The sequence below is a fragment of the Hetaerina americana genome, unplaced genomic scaffold (genome assembly GCF_022747635.1).
Source record: "Hetaerina americana unplaced genomic scaffold, ioHetAmer1.1.p SCAF_121, whole genome shotgun sequence".
In the NCBI taxonomy this organism is placed as follows: Eukaryota; Metazoa; Arthropoda; class Insecta; order Odonata; family Calopterygidae; genus Hetaerina; species Hetaerina americana.
The window spans coordinates 737015-757843 of record NW_027286304.1 but is presented as its reverse complement, the minus strand read 5'-3'; the positions used below and the strand labels follow the sequence as shown (position 1 = coordinate 757843).

General features: G+C 42.6%; 1 protein-coding gene across 1 annotated transcript; it reads left to right on the top strand.

Annotated features, from left to right (window-relative positions):
- Positions 1-10341: 10341 nt before the first annotated feature.
- LOC139685942 (serine-rich adhesin for platelets-like) lies at positions 10342-20504 on the top strand. Its single transcript, XM_071583078.1, has 2 exons — positions 10342-14490; positions 19944-20504. The coding sequence occupies exon 1, from the start codon at positions 10342-10344 to the stop codon at positions 14362-14364; it is 4023 nt and encodes a 1340-aa protein (XP_071439179.1). The 3' UTR covers positions 14365-14490; positions 19944-20504.
- The last annotated feature ends 325 nt before the right edge of the window (positions 20505-20829 follow it).

The window sequence follows — 20829 nt, the reverse complement described above, 5'->3', positions numbered from 1 at the left end:
ATTCATCGCCAATTAAAGGAGGTGTATGGAGACAATGTAATGGACGAGTCGTCTGTTCGGCGGTGGTGTCGCAACTTCAACATGGGGAGGGGGAACACACACGACGATGAGCGTTCGGGGAGACCGTCTGTCATTACAGACCAACTGGTGAGCTCAGTTGACGAATTCGTGAGGAACGATCGGCGCGTCACAATTGATGACATCTGTGAGCATTTTCCCAATGTTTCTCGAACAATTGTTCATGAAATTGTTAAACACCATCTGCATTATGCAAAAATTTGTGCAAGATGGGTCCCTCGCGTATCTCAATGAGCTGGCGGCGAAGGACTATGCAGCAGGAATACAGAAACTTGTCACACGTTATGACAAATGCCTTAATTTGCTTGGAGATTATGTTGAGAAGTAGTTTAAAGTATCCTCTTTCAAATAAAATTTTTTATGTTTGTTAATATTTACTTTTGTGTCTTTATTTCACGAACGGGTACTACTTTCCGGATGACCCTCGTACTTTGAAGAATATTTAGAACCATTGTACGTGGTAATATGTGGCGAAACAAATTTGCTTTCCCCTGGAAAATTTCCTGATACATTCTATACAAACCTTGTCTGGCACTAGAGCTATTTTTAGCCAATTAAAATATTGAAATTTGTGTGCAATTAGGTGCTATTGCAGTCATTTCAATGTTGAAACCCCAGTGGTATTCGTAGCATTGAGGTTAAACGAAGTGGCATTATCAGAAGACTTTTCATTTCATCTACAACAGTGGTATTTTCTCTGCCAATGAATTATTCCTTCTCTTGTCTCATTCTGTAGGTTTGCAAAGACGATGGCCTTCCAGTCACCATTTGTCACGAGTGCATGGATAAGGTGTCAGAGTTCAAGTACTTTAAAGCTATGTGTATCACTTCACGGATTGAATTCCTCAAGGCATCCGTCAACAGAGGCTTGGTGGTAAGTATTCTTGCTTCTGAAGTTTATAGATGTTGAGATAACATAGATAGTTAGTAATAATCTACCGGTAAGATAGGTTTTTGGATGGACACAGCTACCAAATAAAACATTTTGTGACTCCTAGCAAAACACAAAATCCAGCGTCCTACTCTACATCAGGTCCCTCTTCATCTCTGAGTACTTCCTTCCTCCCTTCATCCCCTATCCAAGACATCCCTATCCCCTGTTCCTTCCCTTTCCTTGTTTGTCAATGACATTCTCCTCTCTATCACGGTCTCTCTTCAACATCCCACTATTGCTGGTCAATACGCCCTTCATCCATTCTTCATCTGCCTCCTCCTTGGTAATATCTCCAAACAAACCCCTCTCTTCGCCCACCATACCAAGTACTTCCTCATTTGTTTTCCTTCTTTCGATCCATTTCACCTTCTCCATTCTTCTCCACACCCACATTTCAAAAGCCTCCAGTCTACATCTATCCTCCTGCTTCAATGACCATGTTTCCGCACCGTACATAGCTACGCTCCATATCAAAGTTTTCTAAAGAGTCTTTTCTTAATATTACCTCACTCAACGTCCCTCTCATCTTAACTCCCTCCTCCTTGTGTGAAAGCCTCTTTGCCTGGCGCAATTCTTCTCCTTACGTCCCTACCACTTTGACCGTGTTGGTCCAAATAACACCTCAGAGATACATTTAAACTGTTCTATCTGCTCTAGTTTTTGCCCTTCCTATTTTAATGTTTTGCGTAGCCTTTTTCTTCCGAGAAAATCGCATAGGCTTTGTTTTATTAATATTGATTCTCATCCCATATATCTGTTGCACTGAGTTTCCAATTCACTAAACAATGCTTGTGACCCCTTCGGCTGACTGACAATAATGAAAGCTTGGTCATCAGCATACCTAACAGATTTTAAAAGGCATTCCCCTCTGGCTTTCGTTCCTACCTCTCAAGTTGTTATCAACACAACCCTCCTGTAATTTAAAAGTCTCAAAAATCGAATATTACTCATTTCCGTTCTTATACGGACGACCCAAATACAAACAAAATTCAATGCAAATTGTTGATTTAAGAAGACATAGATTTCTGTTGTAGAAACACAGGTCTTCAACAGCAATTCCCCAGGATACATTGGAAACATTACTGTTTTTGTTTAAAGATAATAATATATTATCACTAATTGGTGGTCTAGAAAGACTTTACCGCAGGATACTGGATGGAGAGACTTAGAGATGGAGAGATTCCCTTTCCTCGTTTGACATTAACATTCTCCCCTCTATTACAGTCTTCTTCAACATCCCACTACTGGCAATCAATACCCCCTTCATCCATTCTTCATCTGCCTCCTCCTTGGTAATATCTCCCAACAAACCCCTCTCTTCCCCTCCCACCATACCAAGTACTTCCTCATTTGTTGTCTTCTCTGTCCATTTCACCTTCTCCATTCTTCTCCACACCCACATTATATCTACAATAGCCTCCAATCTACGTCTATCCTCCTGATTCAATGACCATGTTTCCATAGCCACACATATAACTACGCTTAACATATCAAAGTTTCCTAACGAGTCTTTTCTTAATATCCTGACTCAATGTCCCTCTCATCAACTCCCTCCTCCTTGTGAAAGCTTCTTTGCCTAGCGCAATTCTTCTCCTTACGTCCCTACTACTTTGATACCATCTTTGGTCCAAATAACACCTGCTAAGGGACGTATAAACTGTTCTACCTGCTTTAGTTTTTGCCCTCCTATTTTAATGTTTTGCTTCCCATTTCACTTTCTGGAGAATCGCATAACCTTTGTTTTATTAATATTGCTTCTAATCCCATTTATATCTATTGCACTGAATTTCCAATTCACTCAGCAATGCTTTTGCAAACCTAATTGGCTGACTGACATTGACTAAAGCTTGGTCATCCAATCAAACCTAACTTATTTTAAATGAATTCCGCATTTACTCTCATTCCTACCTCTTACATTCTAATCCGTTATATCTGTTGCACTGAGTTTCCAATTCATTCATCAATGTTTGCAAACCTGTTAGCTGACTGACTTTAAATAGAGCTTGGTCATCAGCAGACATATGCGAGATCTATATCAACAAACCCCTCCTGTTAATTCAAAAGTCTCAACAATTGAACATAATGCATTTCCGTCCTCGTACGGACGACCCAGGATCAAACAAATTTAATGCAAACTGCCAATTTAAGAAGACAGATTTGTGTCGAAGAAACACAGGTCTTCGACACCAACTCCCCTGGATATGTAAGAAACAGTATTGTTTTTGTTTAACAATAATAATATATTATCACTAATTGGTGGTCTTGGAAGACTTCAAATGCAGGATTCTGGATGGAGAGACACTGTACACTTATACGTGTACCTCCTTAATTAGCCTCGCCTAATGAAACACCGCCTGGCACTCTTTATACGCTTCAAATAAGTCCCTCTCCATCTCCGCATACTTCCATCCTGCCTTCACTCCGTCCAACATCCCTATCCCATCCAACATCCTATTTATCCATCCCTACATCCGCAATCGCCCAACATTCTCCCCTTCAAGTCCACCATGTCCAATGAATACTCGAACTGAAGCCATAAGAACTTTATTTCACGGAATTTAGAATCTACTTCGACGATTTTATCCACTTCAGAGTACTCTTTACATTCGCACAGCAATATTCTTTCTTGTATTTAATCTTTTTCTTGTCACATTGTTTAATGATGAAGCAGCCTCTTTGGAATTCCTTTCAGGCAGAAGTTTTAGGCTTTTAATCAGTAGTTTTCTATATCATCGTTTCTTCTTTGCTTTATTATTATTAATTGTGTCTCTTCCCAAATTGATATGACACGTACAATGTCCCCCCCAATCATTATCATCACATTTCATCGCATTTTATATCGGGAACATCAGGTTTTATTTGATGGATTTCGGTGTGGCCAGGATGGATTTTATAACGTTTTGGGGATATTCGATGGATCCTGAGAATTTCCGAATGGTTGCCAATTACAGAGGATACCCTGGGAGGAAGGATATCAATCGCCCAACATTCTCCCCTTCAAGTCCACCATGTCCAATGAATACTCGAACTGAAGCCATAAGAACTTTATTTCACGGAATTTAGAATCTACTTCGACGATTTTATTCAGAGTACTCTTTACATTCGTATGGCAATATTCTTTCTTGTATTCAATCTTTTTCTTGTCCATTCCATATTGTTTAATATTTAAGCACCGTCCTTGGGAAGTCCTCCTAGCAGTTAGGCTGTATATTCTGGTCAATACTTTGCTTTATTTTGTCCTATTACATATTATGGGAAGTAGCCAAGGGGGCCAGATATTAGGCAGATGATATTGAGATGGTGAGGTGGCTAGCGCACTGGCTTCCCACCCAGAGGGCCCGGGTTCAAATCCCGGTGGTGTTGAATATTAAGAGCAAAGTTAGCTTAAGGCTCAATTAATGTACGGAATGAGTTTTGTCCAGGTTCCTTGATTGTTTCTCAGTGATAATTGATTGAATGTGATAACCCTTGAGTGCTAATCTCAACTCTCGTTGTTCTTTCAGGACTTTGAACCATCACCCTTCCTCGACTTTCCCCATCTCAAATACTTCCCACAAGATGCAGACTCCAGTAAGGACACTTCCAAGTCTTCCTTCGACTCCAGGCTGATCGACTGTTCGGAGGATAGGAAACCGTCGGTGGAACTCTTAAACCACAATATTGAACTGAGCCGGAAACAGTTTCAATCCTCCTCAAGCAGTGCCGCAACCGATAACTTCATGCCGATTGTGATGACTGTTATGGGTTCTACCACAATCCGTGATGTACAACACAAGCAAAACCAGGTACGGCACTAAATCGAGATACTTTTGGTGGGTGATGTTCGGACGAGGGCGTATTGAAAGGTAATACAGGGTTCGTCCGGAAAATAAGTGTACTGAGCTCAGGAAAAAAAATTTATTACACTTTTACATATCTTAAGCTAATATTCCTCAAAATAGGACCCTTGTGAGTCGATACACTTGTTCCAGCGGCGTTCCCATTCCTGGAACGCTCCCGCGAAGGCATCATCGGGAACCTCTCGAAGACTCGTCGTCGACCTCTTCTCTGCCCTCCACGAACATCTTGTGCCACCGAAAGATCATGTTTCTGGACATGGCTGACTCCCCGTAAGCCTGGTTAATCATACCGACAGTTTCGGTAGACAATTTCCCAAGCTTTACCGCAAATTTGATGGAATAATGCTGCTCCAAAAACTTTGGAATCGCCTTCCGTGACGTGGGTCGAGCGTGGAGGGTCGCGTTAACAGAGCTCCTCACTACACCACAGCTCAGAGCCAACTGCCTTTTTCAGCGTCGCTTGCCAACATACCCCCCTCCATTCGCAGCCCGTCAGAGCGGTGCTGGGCGCGCCTGGAGCGGCCCGCCCAGCCCAGGAGTCAGTACACTTATTTTCTGGACGAACCCTGTATATCATATTTTTTTTATAGAAAATCAAATGTATTCCCTCAACTTTGCGTACATTGTGTGAAAAGGTTGAGCATTTAGCTATTTTCCTACATAGTCGTCTTGATGATCAATCACTTTTTGCATCCTTGTAACCAGCTTTTTAATAGCAGCATCGGACCTTTCTCCTGCCATGTCACAAACCCAACTGACTACTTCTTCTTGCACTTCCTTATCTGACTTGAATTTCTGTCCTCCTAAGGTGTTTTTTGAGAGTGGGAAACCAGTGGTAGTCCACTGGGGGGGCAACGTCCTCTGGGCTGTAAGGAGGGTGGTCGATGATATATCCCATCGGCCGAATTCATTGAGTAGGGTGGTCATCGTTTGATGCGAAGACACGTGGACATGTGCATTGTCATGATATGCAAACACATTCCTTTGGTGAGGAGACACTCTTTGTTAATAGCAATTTTATACTTTCGCAGATTTCCCAGTTTCCCAAAGTTTCGTGTTCCTCTCCGAGTAACTCGGACCCAAGTCTTCCCGAAACCAGTCAGCAGAAGAAGAGGCGGTCGGAGCAGCCTGGAAAACCCTCTGCGAAAAAGGTAAGTGCTTTTATTACGGCTTCCCACCTCTTCGCGTTTACCCCTTCATAGTTTTCCCCTCCGCCAATCATATTAGCTGACGTAAAATTGCCAATCAATATTCTACAAGGGCGGTTCAATAAGTACCCGTGTTAAAAATGAAGAAACCATTTTTTCAAAAGTGGAAGGGCTTGTGCGTTCTGATGACCCCTAGAGCTGTGCTGGCGGGAGTAATAAAAATTGCTCCTGGTAGGGTCACCCATGCCAGATAGGTCGAAGGGCAGGAGCCAGACGAAAGGTAGTCCACGCAGCGTCTGTTCCTCAGTGAGGCGGCTGCAATGGCGTCTGACCCCAGTGGGGCGGCCGGTAAGTGATGGTGTCACGTTAAAAACACTATTGAGGAAGGCAACGGGAAACCACCTCAATTATCATTCCCTAGAAAAATATGGACAATAGAGATATTTTGAGTCCTGGCAACCACGGGGCTTGGCCCAATCGGCCGTGTGTCGTGCCCGGCAACCTTAAGGAAGAAGAGGTTGATAGGAGATACAATCAGTTAGAGGACATGATTGCGTGTGTTCCTGCAGGGAAACATTTTATAGTGATGGGGGATTGGAATGCGACAGTAGGCGAAGGAAGAGATGGTGACAAGGTCGGGGACTACGGATAAGGCACGAGGAATGACCGCGGGGAGAAAGCAGTTGAGTTCTGCAGAAGACAGGGGTTAGTCATCACCAACACTTGGTTTAGAAACCACAAAAGACGCAGGTATACATGGAAAATGCCAGGTGACTCAGGAAGATATCAGCTAGATTATATATCCTGGTTAGACACAGGTTTAGGAACAGTGTGATAAATTCGCACAGCTTCCCGGGGGCGGATGCGGACTCAGACCACAATTTAGTTGTTATGAAATGTAGCGTACGTTTCAAAAAGATAAGGCGGCGAGTAAGAAAATGGAATGTAGAAGCATTAAATGGGTTGAAAAGGAAGGAATACAAACAGGCGGTAGAGAAAATCATTGAGGATGGTAAAGGGCTTAGTACTATAGAAGAAAAATGGAAAATGATCAAGAAAGGGTTGTCTAAAGCCGCAAAAGGCACTATTGGAACCGTTAACGCTAAAAGGACTAGGAAACCATGGATCACGGATGAGATGATTACAAAGATGGATGAGCGGCAAAAATGGAAGAATATAAGTACAGAATTAGGCAAAATGAAGTACAAATAATTGAGGCGGGCATTAAATAAAGCAAAAGCAGCATGGTGGAAGACGCAGTGCGAGGATATGGAAAGTCTCCAGAGGAAGGGTGAAATCGGTGCGCTGTACAGCAAAGTAAAATCGTTATCGGAAAGTAAGAAAGGAAGAGCTATGCTGACATTTAGAGATAAGGTGGGTAAGGTAATAGTTGACGCAGGAAAGATCCAAGAGAGATGGAAGGAGTATATAGAAGAACTGTATAGTAAAGAACTCCGACCAACAAAGTTAGGCATTGAAAAAGAAAATGACATAGAGGAAGGCAGCTTAGGTCCAGGCATACTAGACAATGAGATAGAAAGGGCATTAAGGGAAATGAAACTAAATAAGGCCGTGGGGGTAGATAACATTCCCGTGGAACTTTTAAAAAGCTTAGGAAAATGTGGGAGGAAGAGGCTATATGGGCTGGTCCGTAGTATTTATGAGGAGGGAATCTGGCCGGAAGACTTTGTGAGTTCAGTTTTAGTTCCTATTCCAAAAAAGGTAAAGGCCACGTCATGTGAGGAGTACAGGACGATAAGTTTGATATCCCACGCAGCTAAGGTTGTTCTCAGGATCATAAACAAAAGGATAGAGAGAAGGGCAAATGATTACTTAGGGGATGATCAGTTTGGGTTTAGGAAGGGGAGAGGTACCCGTGATGCAATTGCAGTAGTGAGATAATTTATCAAGAGGAATATAGAACACAACCAGGAGGTAATTGCCTGTTTCGTAGATTTCGAAAAAGCGTTTGATAGAGTAAATTGGGAAAAACTAATGAGTATATTGCAGAAAATAGGAATAGATTGGAATAGGGAAAGGCGGCTAATCTTCGCAACCTGTGCATGTCTCATACTGCTCAGGTGAGTGTAGGGAACGAGGAGTCCGGTTGGGCAGTGTTAGGAAGACGTTGAGGCAGGGTTTCCCATTATCACCGTTGCTGTTCAACCTGTATGCAGAGGAAATGATTAAAGAGGCATTATGGGAAGAACTGGAGGTAGGAATGAGAGTGGGCGGGGAATTCATAAAATCAGTTAGGTTTGCTGATGACCAAGCTTTAGTTTGTTAGTCAGCCAATAGAGGGGCTGCAAGCATTGCTGATTGAATTGGAAATTCAGTGCGACAGGTATGGGATGAGAATCAATATTAATAAAACCAAGGTTATGCGATTTCCTAGAAAGAAAAAGGCCAAGCTTATCATTAAAATAGGAGGGCAAAAACTAGAGCAGGTAGAACAGTTTACGTATCTTGGTAGTGTTTTGGACCAGCACGGTCAAAGTAGTAGGGACGTAAGGAGAAGAATTGCGCCAGGCAAAGAGGCTTTCACTAGGAGGAGGGAGTTAAGATGAGAGGGACGTTGAGTGAGGTAATATTAAGAAAAGACTCGTAAAAACTTTGATATGGAGCGTAGTATGTACGGTGCGGAAACGTGGTCATTGAAGCAGGAGGATAGACGTAGTTTGGAGGCTTTTGAAATGTGGGTGTGGAGAAGAATGGAGAAGGTGAAATGGACAGAGAAGAAGACAAATGAGGAAGTACTTTGCATGGTGGGCGAACAGAGGGGTTTGCTGGGAGAAATCCTATGGAGGCAGGAAAAGTGGATGAAGGGGGTGTTGACCGGCAGTGGGATGTTGAAGACTGTGATAGAGGGTATAATGTTGGGCAAACGAGGAAAGGGAAGGAACAGGATAGGGATGTTGGACAGGATGAATGGAGGAAGAAAGTACTCAGAGATGAAGAGGGACCTGATATAGAATAGGATAATGGATTTTGTTAGGAGTAATAAAATATTTGTTTGGTAATTGTGTCCATCCAAAAACCTACCTTAACCGGTAGATTACCTTAAAAAAAAAAAAAAAAATATATATATATATATATATATATATATATATATATATATATATATATATATATATATATATATATATATATATAAATTTGTGTGTGTGTGTATGTGAAAATAGAGGGTCACACCCAAAACTGGTAGGACTGATTTTCTCTGGCGCGAATGGAGCGGTGGAGTGGGGTCTGCCTGGCAGGGTAAGGTGGAGGGGGCTCTTAGCAACAGACCGACACCAACCTCAGTCGCCTGGGGGCTGTTGTTGAGTGAGGACGCTGTTTATAGTGAAGCAAGTTTTTTGTCCGCGTCGAAAAACAAAATGAATCTGAATTTAGAACAACGTTATTCCGTGAAGTTTTGTGCGAAACTTGGGAAGACGGCAACTGAGACCCTCGGTATGATCAAGCAGGCTTATGGGGACACTGCCTTAAGCCGTTCCACAGTATTTGAGTGGCACAAGTTGTTTGAAGAGGGTAGGGAGCTCTTTGAAGACGACCAACTCTCCGGACGGCCGTCGACGGCAAGAACCGACACGAATGTGGACAGAGTGAGGACACTGCTGAACACAGACCGACGCTTAGCCAGTGAAGAAATTGCAGACCAGTTGGGTCTGTCTGCATCCAACGTCTAACGCATTATTTCACAGGATTTGGCCATGCGCAAGGTGTGCGCCAAGATGGTGCCGAAAATTCTGCCATGGCGCACTTGTCGTCAGACAGCTCCTGGCCAAATACGGTGTTGCCACGTTGCCGCACCCGCCCTATTCTCCCGATCTGGCACCACCGGACTTCTTCTTCTTCCCCCTGATGAAACTGTCCGAATGATAGCTGATGAACTGAATTTAAAGGAAAATCAACAGAGCATTGATATGTTTGTCATTGTCTCTGGCAATTAATCCAATCACCTTTGATCCTTAATAATCTGCCTTATCATTCCCTCATATCTTCCCCCCATTTGCATCTTTTCCCCATTCCCATAATATGTACTATGTATGTGTTTTGTGATTGATTTTTCTTTGTAAAACATAGCTGGCTGATGGAAGTAAACTGTCCCAATAGTTTATCCCTCTTTTAATTGTTTATTTTATTTAAATTTGGACTTTTTGTACTAAGGTTTAACTGATTAGCATTACTTATTAAACCGACCGTCATTTTTAACTGATTTCCTTTTGAATGGATGGATATTGTTTTCCAGGTTCAAAGAGGAAGTTTGTCAGCGGATGCAGATACGGTCATCCCTCCTAAACCATCTGGCGCGCTTCCTGTCCGGGCCGGTTTATCCACAATGCCAAATTCATCCACCAACATCGCAAAGAAGCGACCAACCCAAAATCGCAATTGCAGCCCCGTGCCCAAATCAGGATTCGTACAGGAATCGCGGAATGATACAGCATCTGGTGGCAGTGCCACGGTTCAACGTGAGGCCCAGGAAGGTTTTCAGCGGGGCATTAAGAATCCTAAACTGAACCTGAACCGGAGTTTAACTAAATCTTCGGTTGAGTCCGATAAGCGTCATCCTATGAGGAGGGATTCTCTGGATGTGCCGAGTAACTATAGACGGAGTAAAGGTGTTTCGCCGAGCTCTGAGTTGAGGTGTAGTTCTTTCCCAAAAGTTGATGATTCCAGAACTGCAAAGGTGCCTTCGTTTGCCAAAAAATCTGCAGTTGAATCGAATAGGTGTCTGGGTGGTCGTACTGTTGATTTGGGTGACGATTCAAGCTCTGATAGTGATGGGGGAAGTTTGGTTGAACCCCCAATGCTATCAGTCTCCAGTTCGGAAGAAGACATGATGACTGATGATAGTTTATCGATTGGGGATTATGTCTGCCCTGTGATAGGCTGTCGTAAAAGATTTGGTCAACTAAAAGGACTGCTCATACACTCGAAAAGAGTTAAACATTCGAATGATGAGTTTATGCGACTCTTGTGGAGCAATGCGAATATGAGAGAGGAATTGAAGAAATGTCGGAGTATGAAAGGAAAGGAAACTTTTGATGACCACCCGTCGGATGACGGTAGGGTTGGGAACGATCTGAAAACCTTGGTTGTGCCGGACGAAGTTGGGTTTGCGGTTTCCGGAGGAAAAGATGACAGTTCAAAAGTTCAGATATCCAGTTTTTCTCACGAACATGGCGACAGCATTTGGAAATGTAACATCGACGGTTGCCAATTGGAATACGGTTCCAAACGCTCTCTAGGAATTCACCGAGCATACAAGCACAATCCTGGTTTTGTCATCAGGAGGAAAGGTTTGGGCAAAAAATTGTCTGCTATCAAAGTTTCCAAGGATAAAGAAGTGCACATTCGGCAGTGTCCTCACTGTTTGAAGAAATTTAAATCGAAGGGAGTTTACCGCAGACATCTGGAGAAGAATCACCGGATAGCGATTGACACCAGTGGTTTGGATACAAGCGGGAAATCTTCTGACAGAAGAGACGACTCTCTTGAGGATGTTCCTTTGAAAAACACCGGGACTCATCCTAATGGTATCGAAAAACCAAAAACAATGCCGAGGATCCGCGAATGTTCCGTTGTACTTCATGATATAATGAAATCTAACAATGCACCTGGTATTCCTCTTCGGAACACTGCCTCAAACATCTTTATAGTTCCTCCAGAGACAGTTAACGTAAATAAGAACAGCGGGGAGGGGATTATGAAATATTTCCCAGTTGTATCCACGTTGAACCCCATTTCGATTAGTGACAATGTCACCCAGAAGGATAAAAAGTCTTCTCCCAGTGACAAGTTTCATTCAGGAAAAATATCAAGGCTCAGTTTAGCATCAGGAAATCAAGAAAAGTTGTCTTCAATCATAGCAGCCAGGCAGGAAACACAGGTTCCCATATCAACATTATTTGCCAATGCCATAAAAAATGGTACAAGTCACGTTTCGGAAGAGGCGGTTCCCAAAATATCATCAAAGGTTTCCGGTTCGCCCATTTCGGACCGGGAAAACTCATTAGTATTTAAGGAATTGACTGTCCCCTTGTGCAAGCTACTGTTAAGTCCTGATAAATTGTCTGCAAACATGAAAAAGTCACCAGGAAAGAAACCTGTGGGCAAATCCAGTCCGTCAAAAGTACAAGATTCACTCAAAGACCATGGAATATCAAAACCGTGTTCGAAATTCAAGTGTGATGTCTGTTTGGAGGTCTTTTTATCAAAATCAAACCTGTGTTCGCACATGAGACTTAAACATGGATGTAACCTGTCTCATGTGTGTCCCATATGCAAGAGATCGTACGTAAGCAGAGCTAAGTTTAAGATTCACATGAAATATCATGATTGGAAGCTTAAATGTAAAAGTGGAAAGAAGAATGATGTTAATTCTGACCTCAGTACTGCATTGGGTCACGCTAAACCGGGAGTACTCCCCAATAGGACATCACATCCTAATGGCGATCAGCAAAATGATGGCTTGGAACGTTCCTCATTGCTTGAATCCAGTTTGTGTCCTGGTTCCCCCGATGGAAAAGGAACAGGTGATAAAGGAAATAGGTCGTCACATGAGCAGGGCACTTCAGGCACCGCGACTGATGTCAGCGAGGAATCCCAACCGCCTAAAACTACAAAAGAAACTGAAATTTCAAAGCTACTCAAGGAGATTCTCCAGAACTCTACCACAACATCCGAATCTGCATCTACCTCGAGCACAGTAAGCATTACAAGTGCTCAAGAAAGTTCGGATCAAATTCCAGTTGATACCATACGTAATGTAATAGTTAATGCATCTGTTGCACAACTCCAATCTATCCCTGATAGCTCCGAAACTGTAAAAACCCAATCAGTTCTCCCCAATGACGAATCCCAAGCAACTGTTCCCGAGACCGGGGCAGTCTCATCATCTTCTGCTAGCACAAAACTCAAATACGTGACCTCTGAAAGTCCCACAGGGCAGTCAAATGATGAATCAGCTTCTCCCAAGTGTTCAAGTGTAAATACAGAGGTTATAGATGTTCTTGTGACCAGAGCAGACTCGTCAATCACTGCCAAAGAATCGGAGGAAGGAACCTCTGAAGATAATTCAACAAAACGTAATGTAGATTTGTCAGTTTCACCCAAGTCCTGTGGCGCAACAGACATGGCTATCTCTCCGAGGAACTCTGAAGCCTGCATATCGGTTCAGGAAAGGATCAAAGATGTTCCGGCCGTGAAACAATCCACAGTAGATGATCAGTCAGGCTCACGTACATCAAAGCTGGTTCAGGAAGCTGAGATTAACCCAGGAAGCAGTAGTAACTCGGTGATAGTTAACGAAAGTGTACGTTTAGAACCAAATGCATCTGAGATCTCATCAGCGGACGAGATCAAAGTGCTTGAAGCTGAAAATACTTCTCCGTCAGCAGACGGTATTCCTGAAACGGGTGTAGATATCGTTCAGCATTCCACAAGAACTGATACATCGACTATCCATACTGTTCCACACCTTGGATATGTTGAACATAACTCAAGAGGTGTTTCAAAGAGTGAAGATTTGAAAACCAAACTTGCCGATTTGAATTTCCGGCCAGGGTCAGAGGAATCGGGTCCTGATGTGAGATGCAATAGGCTTGGTGATGGCTTGGAAGTCCAGGAGCCTGGTAAAAGTGACACTGAGGTTGGGGAAGCTAAAGTCTGTGTCCCTGTTACCCATTCTGTACCCTTGGGAATTTTAGAGGAAGACAGTTTGGTAGGTGCAAAACGAGATACTGTTAGCGTGTCAGAGAGATCTATTGAAGCAACGGGTGTTCCTGCTGAGTTGTTGATGACAACTGAAGATGTAGGGTTACTCTCTCATCCGAAGACTGCAGCAGCATCTTGTAAAGATGAAAGCAGGGAGCATGTGGAACATAAAGCAGACCGTACTTCAAGCGAGGGCAACGTTGATTTGGAAACAAGTTATGAGAAGGTGACAGGGACTTCTTGTCTAGTGCTAGACCACTCAACAACGTCTTCATCACCAGTTTCTGGTGGTAGCAAGGGTGAGCTGAAAGAGGATAACAGAAGAGTGGAGGGAACTCGTATAACAATGTCGAACATAGCAGTTAAAGCGAACGCAGCCGAGGAACCCTTGTCTAAAGATACCGGGATGGCAATTGGGGGTCAAACAGACCAGCAGGAACAGACGATAGGGTCAGTGATGGGTCCTCAAGTAAAACCTTCTGATGTTGTAGCAGGCTTTGGTTCAGAAGTGAAAGACGGAAGTTCTGTGAGAAGTGATTTGATAGACAAGGGCAAGTTTGTGCGTGACATGGATTTAAGGTTGAACCAGAGTGGGGGCCAAGCAGGGGAAGAGATATTGAGCAGTGCTGGAAGGGATTCGTGAGCAGACGGCGGCTGGAGGAACACTTGGTGGTGCACGTGGAAAAGGCGGGTTTCGAGTGAAACCTCTGCGATGGTGCCTTTCGGTGCGGAAGCAGTCTGGAGCAACACAGGCACCAAGTGCACCAAGGTAAAGACTCCCAACTCAACCCCCTCCTGTCCACAATGCAATGGAGAGTTTAATGCCTCCTACTCAGCTAATATTTCAATTTCTGGAAAATCAAGGCTTCAGGATGGTTAAGGAGTTACATACGGGGACGATTCGAAAAGTACAGTCCACTATTTGTTTTTGTTTTCATGAAAAATCAAATTTATTCTCTCAAATTTGCGTACATCCTATGAAAAGGCTGAGCATTTAGCTATTTTTCTACATGGTCGCCTTGACAATGAATCACTTTTGTATCCTTGTAAGCAGCTTTTTAATACCGGCGTTGTACTTTCCTCCTGTCAGATGACTGCTTCTTGCACTTTTCCTCGTCTGACTCGTATTTATGTCCTCCTAAGGTGTTTTTTGAGAGTGGGAAACAAGAGGTAGTCGCTGTGGGGGCAACGTCCTCTGGGCTGTAAGGAGGGTGGTCGATGATATCTCCCATCAGCCGAATTCATCGAGTAGGGTGGTCGTTTAATGTGAAGACACGTGGACGTGCATTGTCATGATATGCAAACACTCTCCTTTGGTGAGGAGACACCTTGTTTGTAACTGATTCAACTCCGACACACAATATTCTGCAGCACGGAGAAGTAGCCACTCTCTCTTCATTCTCTAAGGCCTTCCTTTATCTAAATGAAGGGTGATTCTCCGGTTATTGTGCACCATCTCGTCTCGTAGACTTTTTCCCGGCCATCAAAACCCTCCCTGCACCACTTCCGATGCATGTTTTTGGTGTCCATAATACACTTCTCACCGTACACTCCCACTAAATGGCGGGATGAATTTATTATATCGGAAGAGAAGAAGTTGTTTCGCAGTTGGCTTTGTGACACGGCGGGAGAAAGGTACGACGCCGGTATTAACCCTCTTAGTGCGGCGGGCCGATATATCGGCTTTCGTATCCCTGGCGAAAAGTGCGGCGGGCCGATATATCGGCTTTTGCGTTGGCTATTGTTTTAAACACTGTAACTTATGGTTTTTTCTTTAATAATTTATGGTTTTTGTGCTAACGATAGGGTGAATTCCATACAATTATGTAACACATTTTTTAATTTTTTATTAGTAATTTTAAATGCTTTTCAAAAAGTATAATTCTCACTATAATTTTAGGTTCACTTTTGTACATGTCGGGAAGCTCAGCCTAATTGTTTGCTCGTTTTTTTCTGAGTGGTCTTTCCACTATAAAAAGGCACTGAAAGGCTACTAATTAATCTGTGATCATCTGTAATCTCTTGAATGTGTTATGGTGTGGTGGTGTTGATATATAACTGCTTATTCAGACTTTGTTGAGACGATGGAAAAGAGAGCACTGCTTTGTAATCATTTTGGTTTCTCTTGCCGTCCGTCCTATCTAATCATTTGCGCCCTGTGTATTGGATTACATTGTCAGCAGTTCTCTGTGAGTTAGAACTTCGTTTTTTTCTGCCTTTAGATTGTAAGCACATTGCCGCAGTCTCAAGGAAAGGGGAAAAGTCCCAATTTGACTCAGTGAGATCAGCCTTTTCAACAAAATCGAACTATGCAGAGGCTGACAAAAAAGTTTGCAATTCACTGGTTTTTCTTTATTTATTTATAATATCTTCTACATGTCTTTTTGATTCTTTATTATATTTAAATGTCGTAGTTGTATCGAAAAATATTTTTAAAAAAATATTAGTATTGTGTCTAAAAATCGAAATATCATTTCTAAAAAAATATTCTTCAAATTTTATAATACTGTAATAATTACATTTATTTTTCAGATGATGTAAAAATAAACTGTCATTTATAACTATAATATTTTATTTTAAAATAAAATAAACTGCACATGGATATCTAAACAAATAACTTCATAATGTTTTTTTTTTCCTAAGGTGAAACATTTTCTTAAATTACCCTTCGCACTTCTCACTAATTAACCCTGGAATCCCCACCGCACTGAGAGGGTTAAGAAGCTGCTTACAAGGATGCAAAAAGTGATTTGATCGTCGAGGCCACTATTAGGAAAAATAGCTAAATGCTCAACCTTTCCATACGATGTACACAAAGTTAAGAGAATAAATTTGATTTTTTGGGAGAGAAGAAATAGGAGACCTTACTTTTCTAATCGTTCTCAAATATAAATCAAGCATTCATTAAACGGAGGTTTCTGGTTGTTTTGAGGTATTCCGGTGAATTGCAGGTTTACAGAAAGTTGAAGTTTTTTGCTAATAGATGACTCTGGTTAATCAATGCTACCGGAAAATCAATGATTTAAGATGGTAGTGGAAAGAAATGAAAAGAGTGCCTAAACTACTAAAATAGTAAAGGAGATAACTTCAGGCGTCACTTTGTGGAAACGATACATATTGCAAAAGAAACACTTGGTTTTTCCACATAAAATATTTATTCACGACCTAGGTTTCGACGCTCGGCGTCATCTTCATTTCGGTGGCACAAGATGTTCGTGGAGGGCAGAGAAGAGGTCGATGACGAACCACGGCCTGGACGCCCATCAACGACACTGACCGACGAAAATGTGCGAAAAGTTCGCCATGTACTGAACTCTGATCGTCGTTTAAGTGTTCGGATGATAGCAGAGCAGTGTAATGTGCCAAAAACAATAGTGCACCAGATTATTAGGGAGCAATTACAGATGCGAAAAATTTGTGCAAAGTTGGTGCCGAAAGTGCTCAGTGATGATCAAAGACTCAATCGTTTGGAAATCGCGACACAACTTGCGGATCACTGCAAAAAGGATCCACATTTTTTAGAGAACGTTGTTTCGGGTGACGAGACGTGGATCTTTGAGTACGACCCGGAGTCGAAGAGACAAAGTGCGGAGTGGCACACCCCATCATCACCCCGTCAAAAGAAAGCTCGCATGAGCAAATCTCGGATCAAGGCGATGCTCATTGTCTTTTTTGACAAAAGGGGAGTCGTCCACTACGAATTTGTACCTGAACGACAAACTGTAAATGCTGCATTTTACGTCCAAGGGCTCGACAGGCTTCGAAAACGAGTCGCCCGCGTCCGGCCAGCGATCAAAAACATCTGGCGGCTGCATCACGACAATGCGCCGCCTCACACCGCGCTTGTCGTGTCGGACTTCTTGGCCAAGCTCGGTGGGGCAACGCTGCCGCACCCACCCTACAACCCGGACTTGGCACCACCGGACTTCTTTCTGTTCCCGAAGATAAAGAGGAGTTTGAAAGGAACGCGATACGGGACTTTGGACGCTGTCAAAGAGGCCGTGACGACGTGTCTTCGAGAGGTTCCCGATGATGCCTTCGCGGGAGCGTTCCAGGAATGGGAACGCCGCTGGAACAAGTGTATCGACTCACAAGGGTCCTATTTTGAGGAATATTAGCTTAAGATATGTAAAAGTGTAATAAATTTTTTTCCCTGAGCTCAGTACACTTATTTTCCGGACGAACCCCGTATGTATAGCGGCCAAATTGCAATGCAAATCATTGAGATCTGAAGACACCTCGAGGACTGAGGGCGAAACAGTTGTCCATCAACTCATCTACGTGACGGAAATTCCTGAAAGAAGAATGAATTCATCAAATAGACGTTGCGGAAGCCTGAGGATTAGTATAAACAAGATGAACAGAAACTAGAACATGACTAGCGTACTATACGCACAGCTCGGCAATCTACCAAAGCACAGAGTCTCACGCAACTAGTGCCTACCTAATAGACAAGGCTATAGTCCACATCATGGACGTCAGGTCCAGTTCACGCAATTAATGTACTGACCCCAAGTATAAAGAGGAACTGATCCACGGAGGGAATAAATTGGAAATATTTCTCAATCATTTCAATCATTTTGGTGTGGGCAATCAGTAACTCTAACAAAGAAAATTACATACATACATACAAGCACTAGAAAAACAGATAGGAGACAAAATATACTTACATACAATGACACTTCCACATCACATACAGACAAACTTCAAACGTCACATACAAAATGCCATCCACATCACATACAAACAATGTTATAATCACCTATCAATGAAGTCTATTAACCAGTGGCTGCTTTACATTTATACTTAGAACTTCTAAAATTGGAATGGAAAGGGCTCAAACAAACCTCCTATGCAACTGGTTCCAGTCAAACAATAGTTCTATTTAAAGAAGGGTATATTTTCTTATTTTTATTTTGAAACTATGGTCGGTTTTTCCCATTTAAAAGTATGCTTTTCCTATCTTTTTCCCCATAAATCTTCCCAGACTTTGTCCTTTTTAACAATCCTATACATCGCACCTAACCTACTCCTTTTTCTTCTATTTTATTCAAACTCTCCCATCTCGGTGTGTCCAACATTTCCGTGACACTCTCCTGTTCTTATACAGGGTCGCACCCAAAAGTGGTAGGACTGATTTTTTTACAAGAATTTTATTGACGATATACTTACATCGACTTAATAATCTTCAAAGTATGTTCCTTGAGCTGCTACACACTTAGTATAACGTTGCTCCCATTCCCCGTACGCCCGCTGGAAATTTTCTTTGGAGATGCTGTTGATGACCCTCGTCGAAGCCTCTTGAATGGCCTTTATCGAGTCAAAACGTCATCCCTTGAGCTGTCTTTTCATATGGGGGAAGAAGAAGAAGTCCAGTGGTGCCAGATCGGGAGAATAGGGTGGGTGCGGCAACGTGGCAATGCTGTATTTGGCCAGGAGCTGTCGGTCGACACTCAGAATTTTCGGCACCATCTTGGCGCACCTAGCGCATGGCCAAATGCTGTGAAATAATGCGTTGGACATTGGATGCAGACAGACCCAACTGGTCTGCAATTTCTTCTCTGGTTAAGCGTCGGTCTGTGTTCAGCAGTGTCCTCACTCTGTCCACATTCGTGTAGGTTCTTGCCGTCGACGGCCATCCGGAGCGATGGTCGTCTTCAACGAGCTCCCTACCCTCTTTAAACAACTTGTGCCACTCAAATACTGTGGAACGGCTTAAGGCAGTGTCCCCATAAGCCTGCTTGATCATATCGAGGGTCTCATTTGCCGTCTTCCCGAGTTTCGCACAAAACTTCACGGAATAACGTTGCTCTAAATTCAGATTCATTTTGTTTTTCGACGTGGACAAAAAACTTGCTTCACTATAAACGGTGTCCTCACTCAACGACAGCCCGCAGGCAACTAAGGTTGGTGTCGGTCTGTTGCTAAGAGCCCCCTCCACCTTACCCTGCCAGGCAGACCCCCCTCCACCGGTCCGTTCGCACCAGAGAAAATCAGTCCTACCACTTTTGGGTGCGACCCTGTATGTACCTTCCGAGTACACACATATTTCTCGCTGCCTTTTCTTTGAACTTTTCATATCTTTTTAATATGTCCCACCTCATATAGATCCCCCATACTATGGAGGAGTATTCTAGGATAGGGATAACCAGTACCTTATACAGGTATGCTTTTTATTTTGTGTCTACGCTACTAGTATTAATCATGTTTTTCTTCTTTCAGTCATGTATATGCGCCAATTGTGTCTTCTGTGATCCTCCCGTGGGTCGAATCTCTTTCAAGGATGGTGTCAAGGGAGTTGCAGTGAATGGATTGCATCAAGTGTGTGTGAATGTCTCCCGTCAGACGGACAAATTGGAGGAGTACTTCAGTGTGAACATCAAGGGTTGGTCGTACACTTTGTACCTGTGAGGAGATGTTGTTAGAATCACTTCATGTAAAACCATCGTGGCGTTCTGTGGGATTCTTAATTGGCCAGGACTATTAAAGATTAGTGCTATTGCAAAGCTAAGCCTGTGGTTTTTGCTCTCTTCTCTGTGAGAAACTGTTTTATATCAACTGGATTAAATAGCTTTAAGTTTAGTGGCCCTATTTAGTGTGGGTGCCTTAGAGAAATAAGTTCAAAATCCTCTCTATTTAAACAATTTCTTTAAATTTTATAGCATTCCACGTCTAAACAAAATAAGTCATTTTAAGTCTGCATGTTTTGATATACCAAAGAGTAATAAAATAATAATGTTAGAATCAAACGACAGTAGGGTTTTTGTAAAACAAGTACCGAGGTTATATAAAGTGTGTTTTTTTAGATTTCAGACGTTTGGGAGTTTGTCTTCAGGGTTCAGATGTATTTAGCGTCGATAGAAATAACGTTAATGGGTACAGAACTATTTGTAATCAACACGAAAGCATACATTACCTCAAATCATACTTTTTTAATGCCGGGGCAAAACAGTATATATGGTCTCTTAAAAAGATTATTGCCAATTTTGTGTCTTTTCAAGAGCCATTGCTTATAATAACAAATATGAACTTGGTGCTCTTTTTTTAGTCTTCTACATCTACATAATACCCCGCAAGCCGCCGCAAGGGCGTGTGGCGGGGGGTGTTA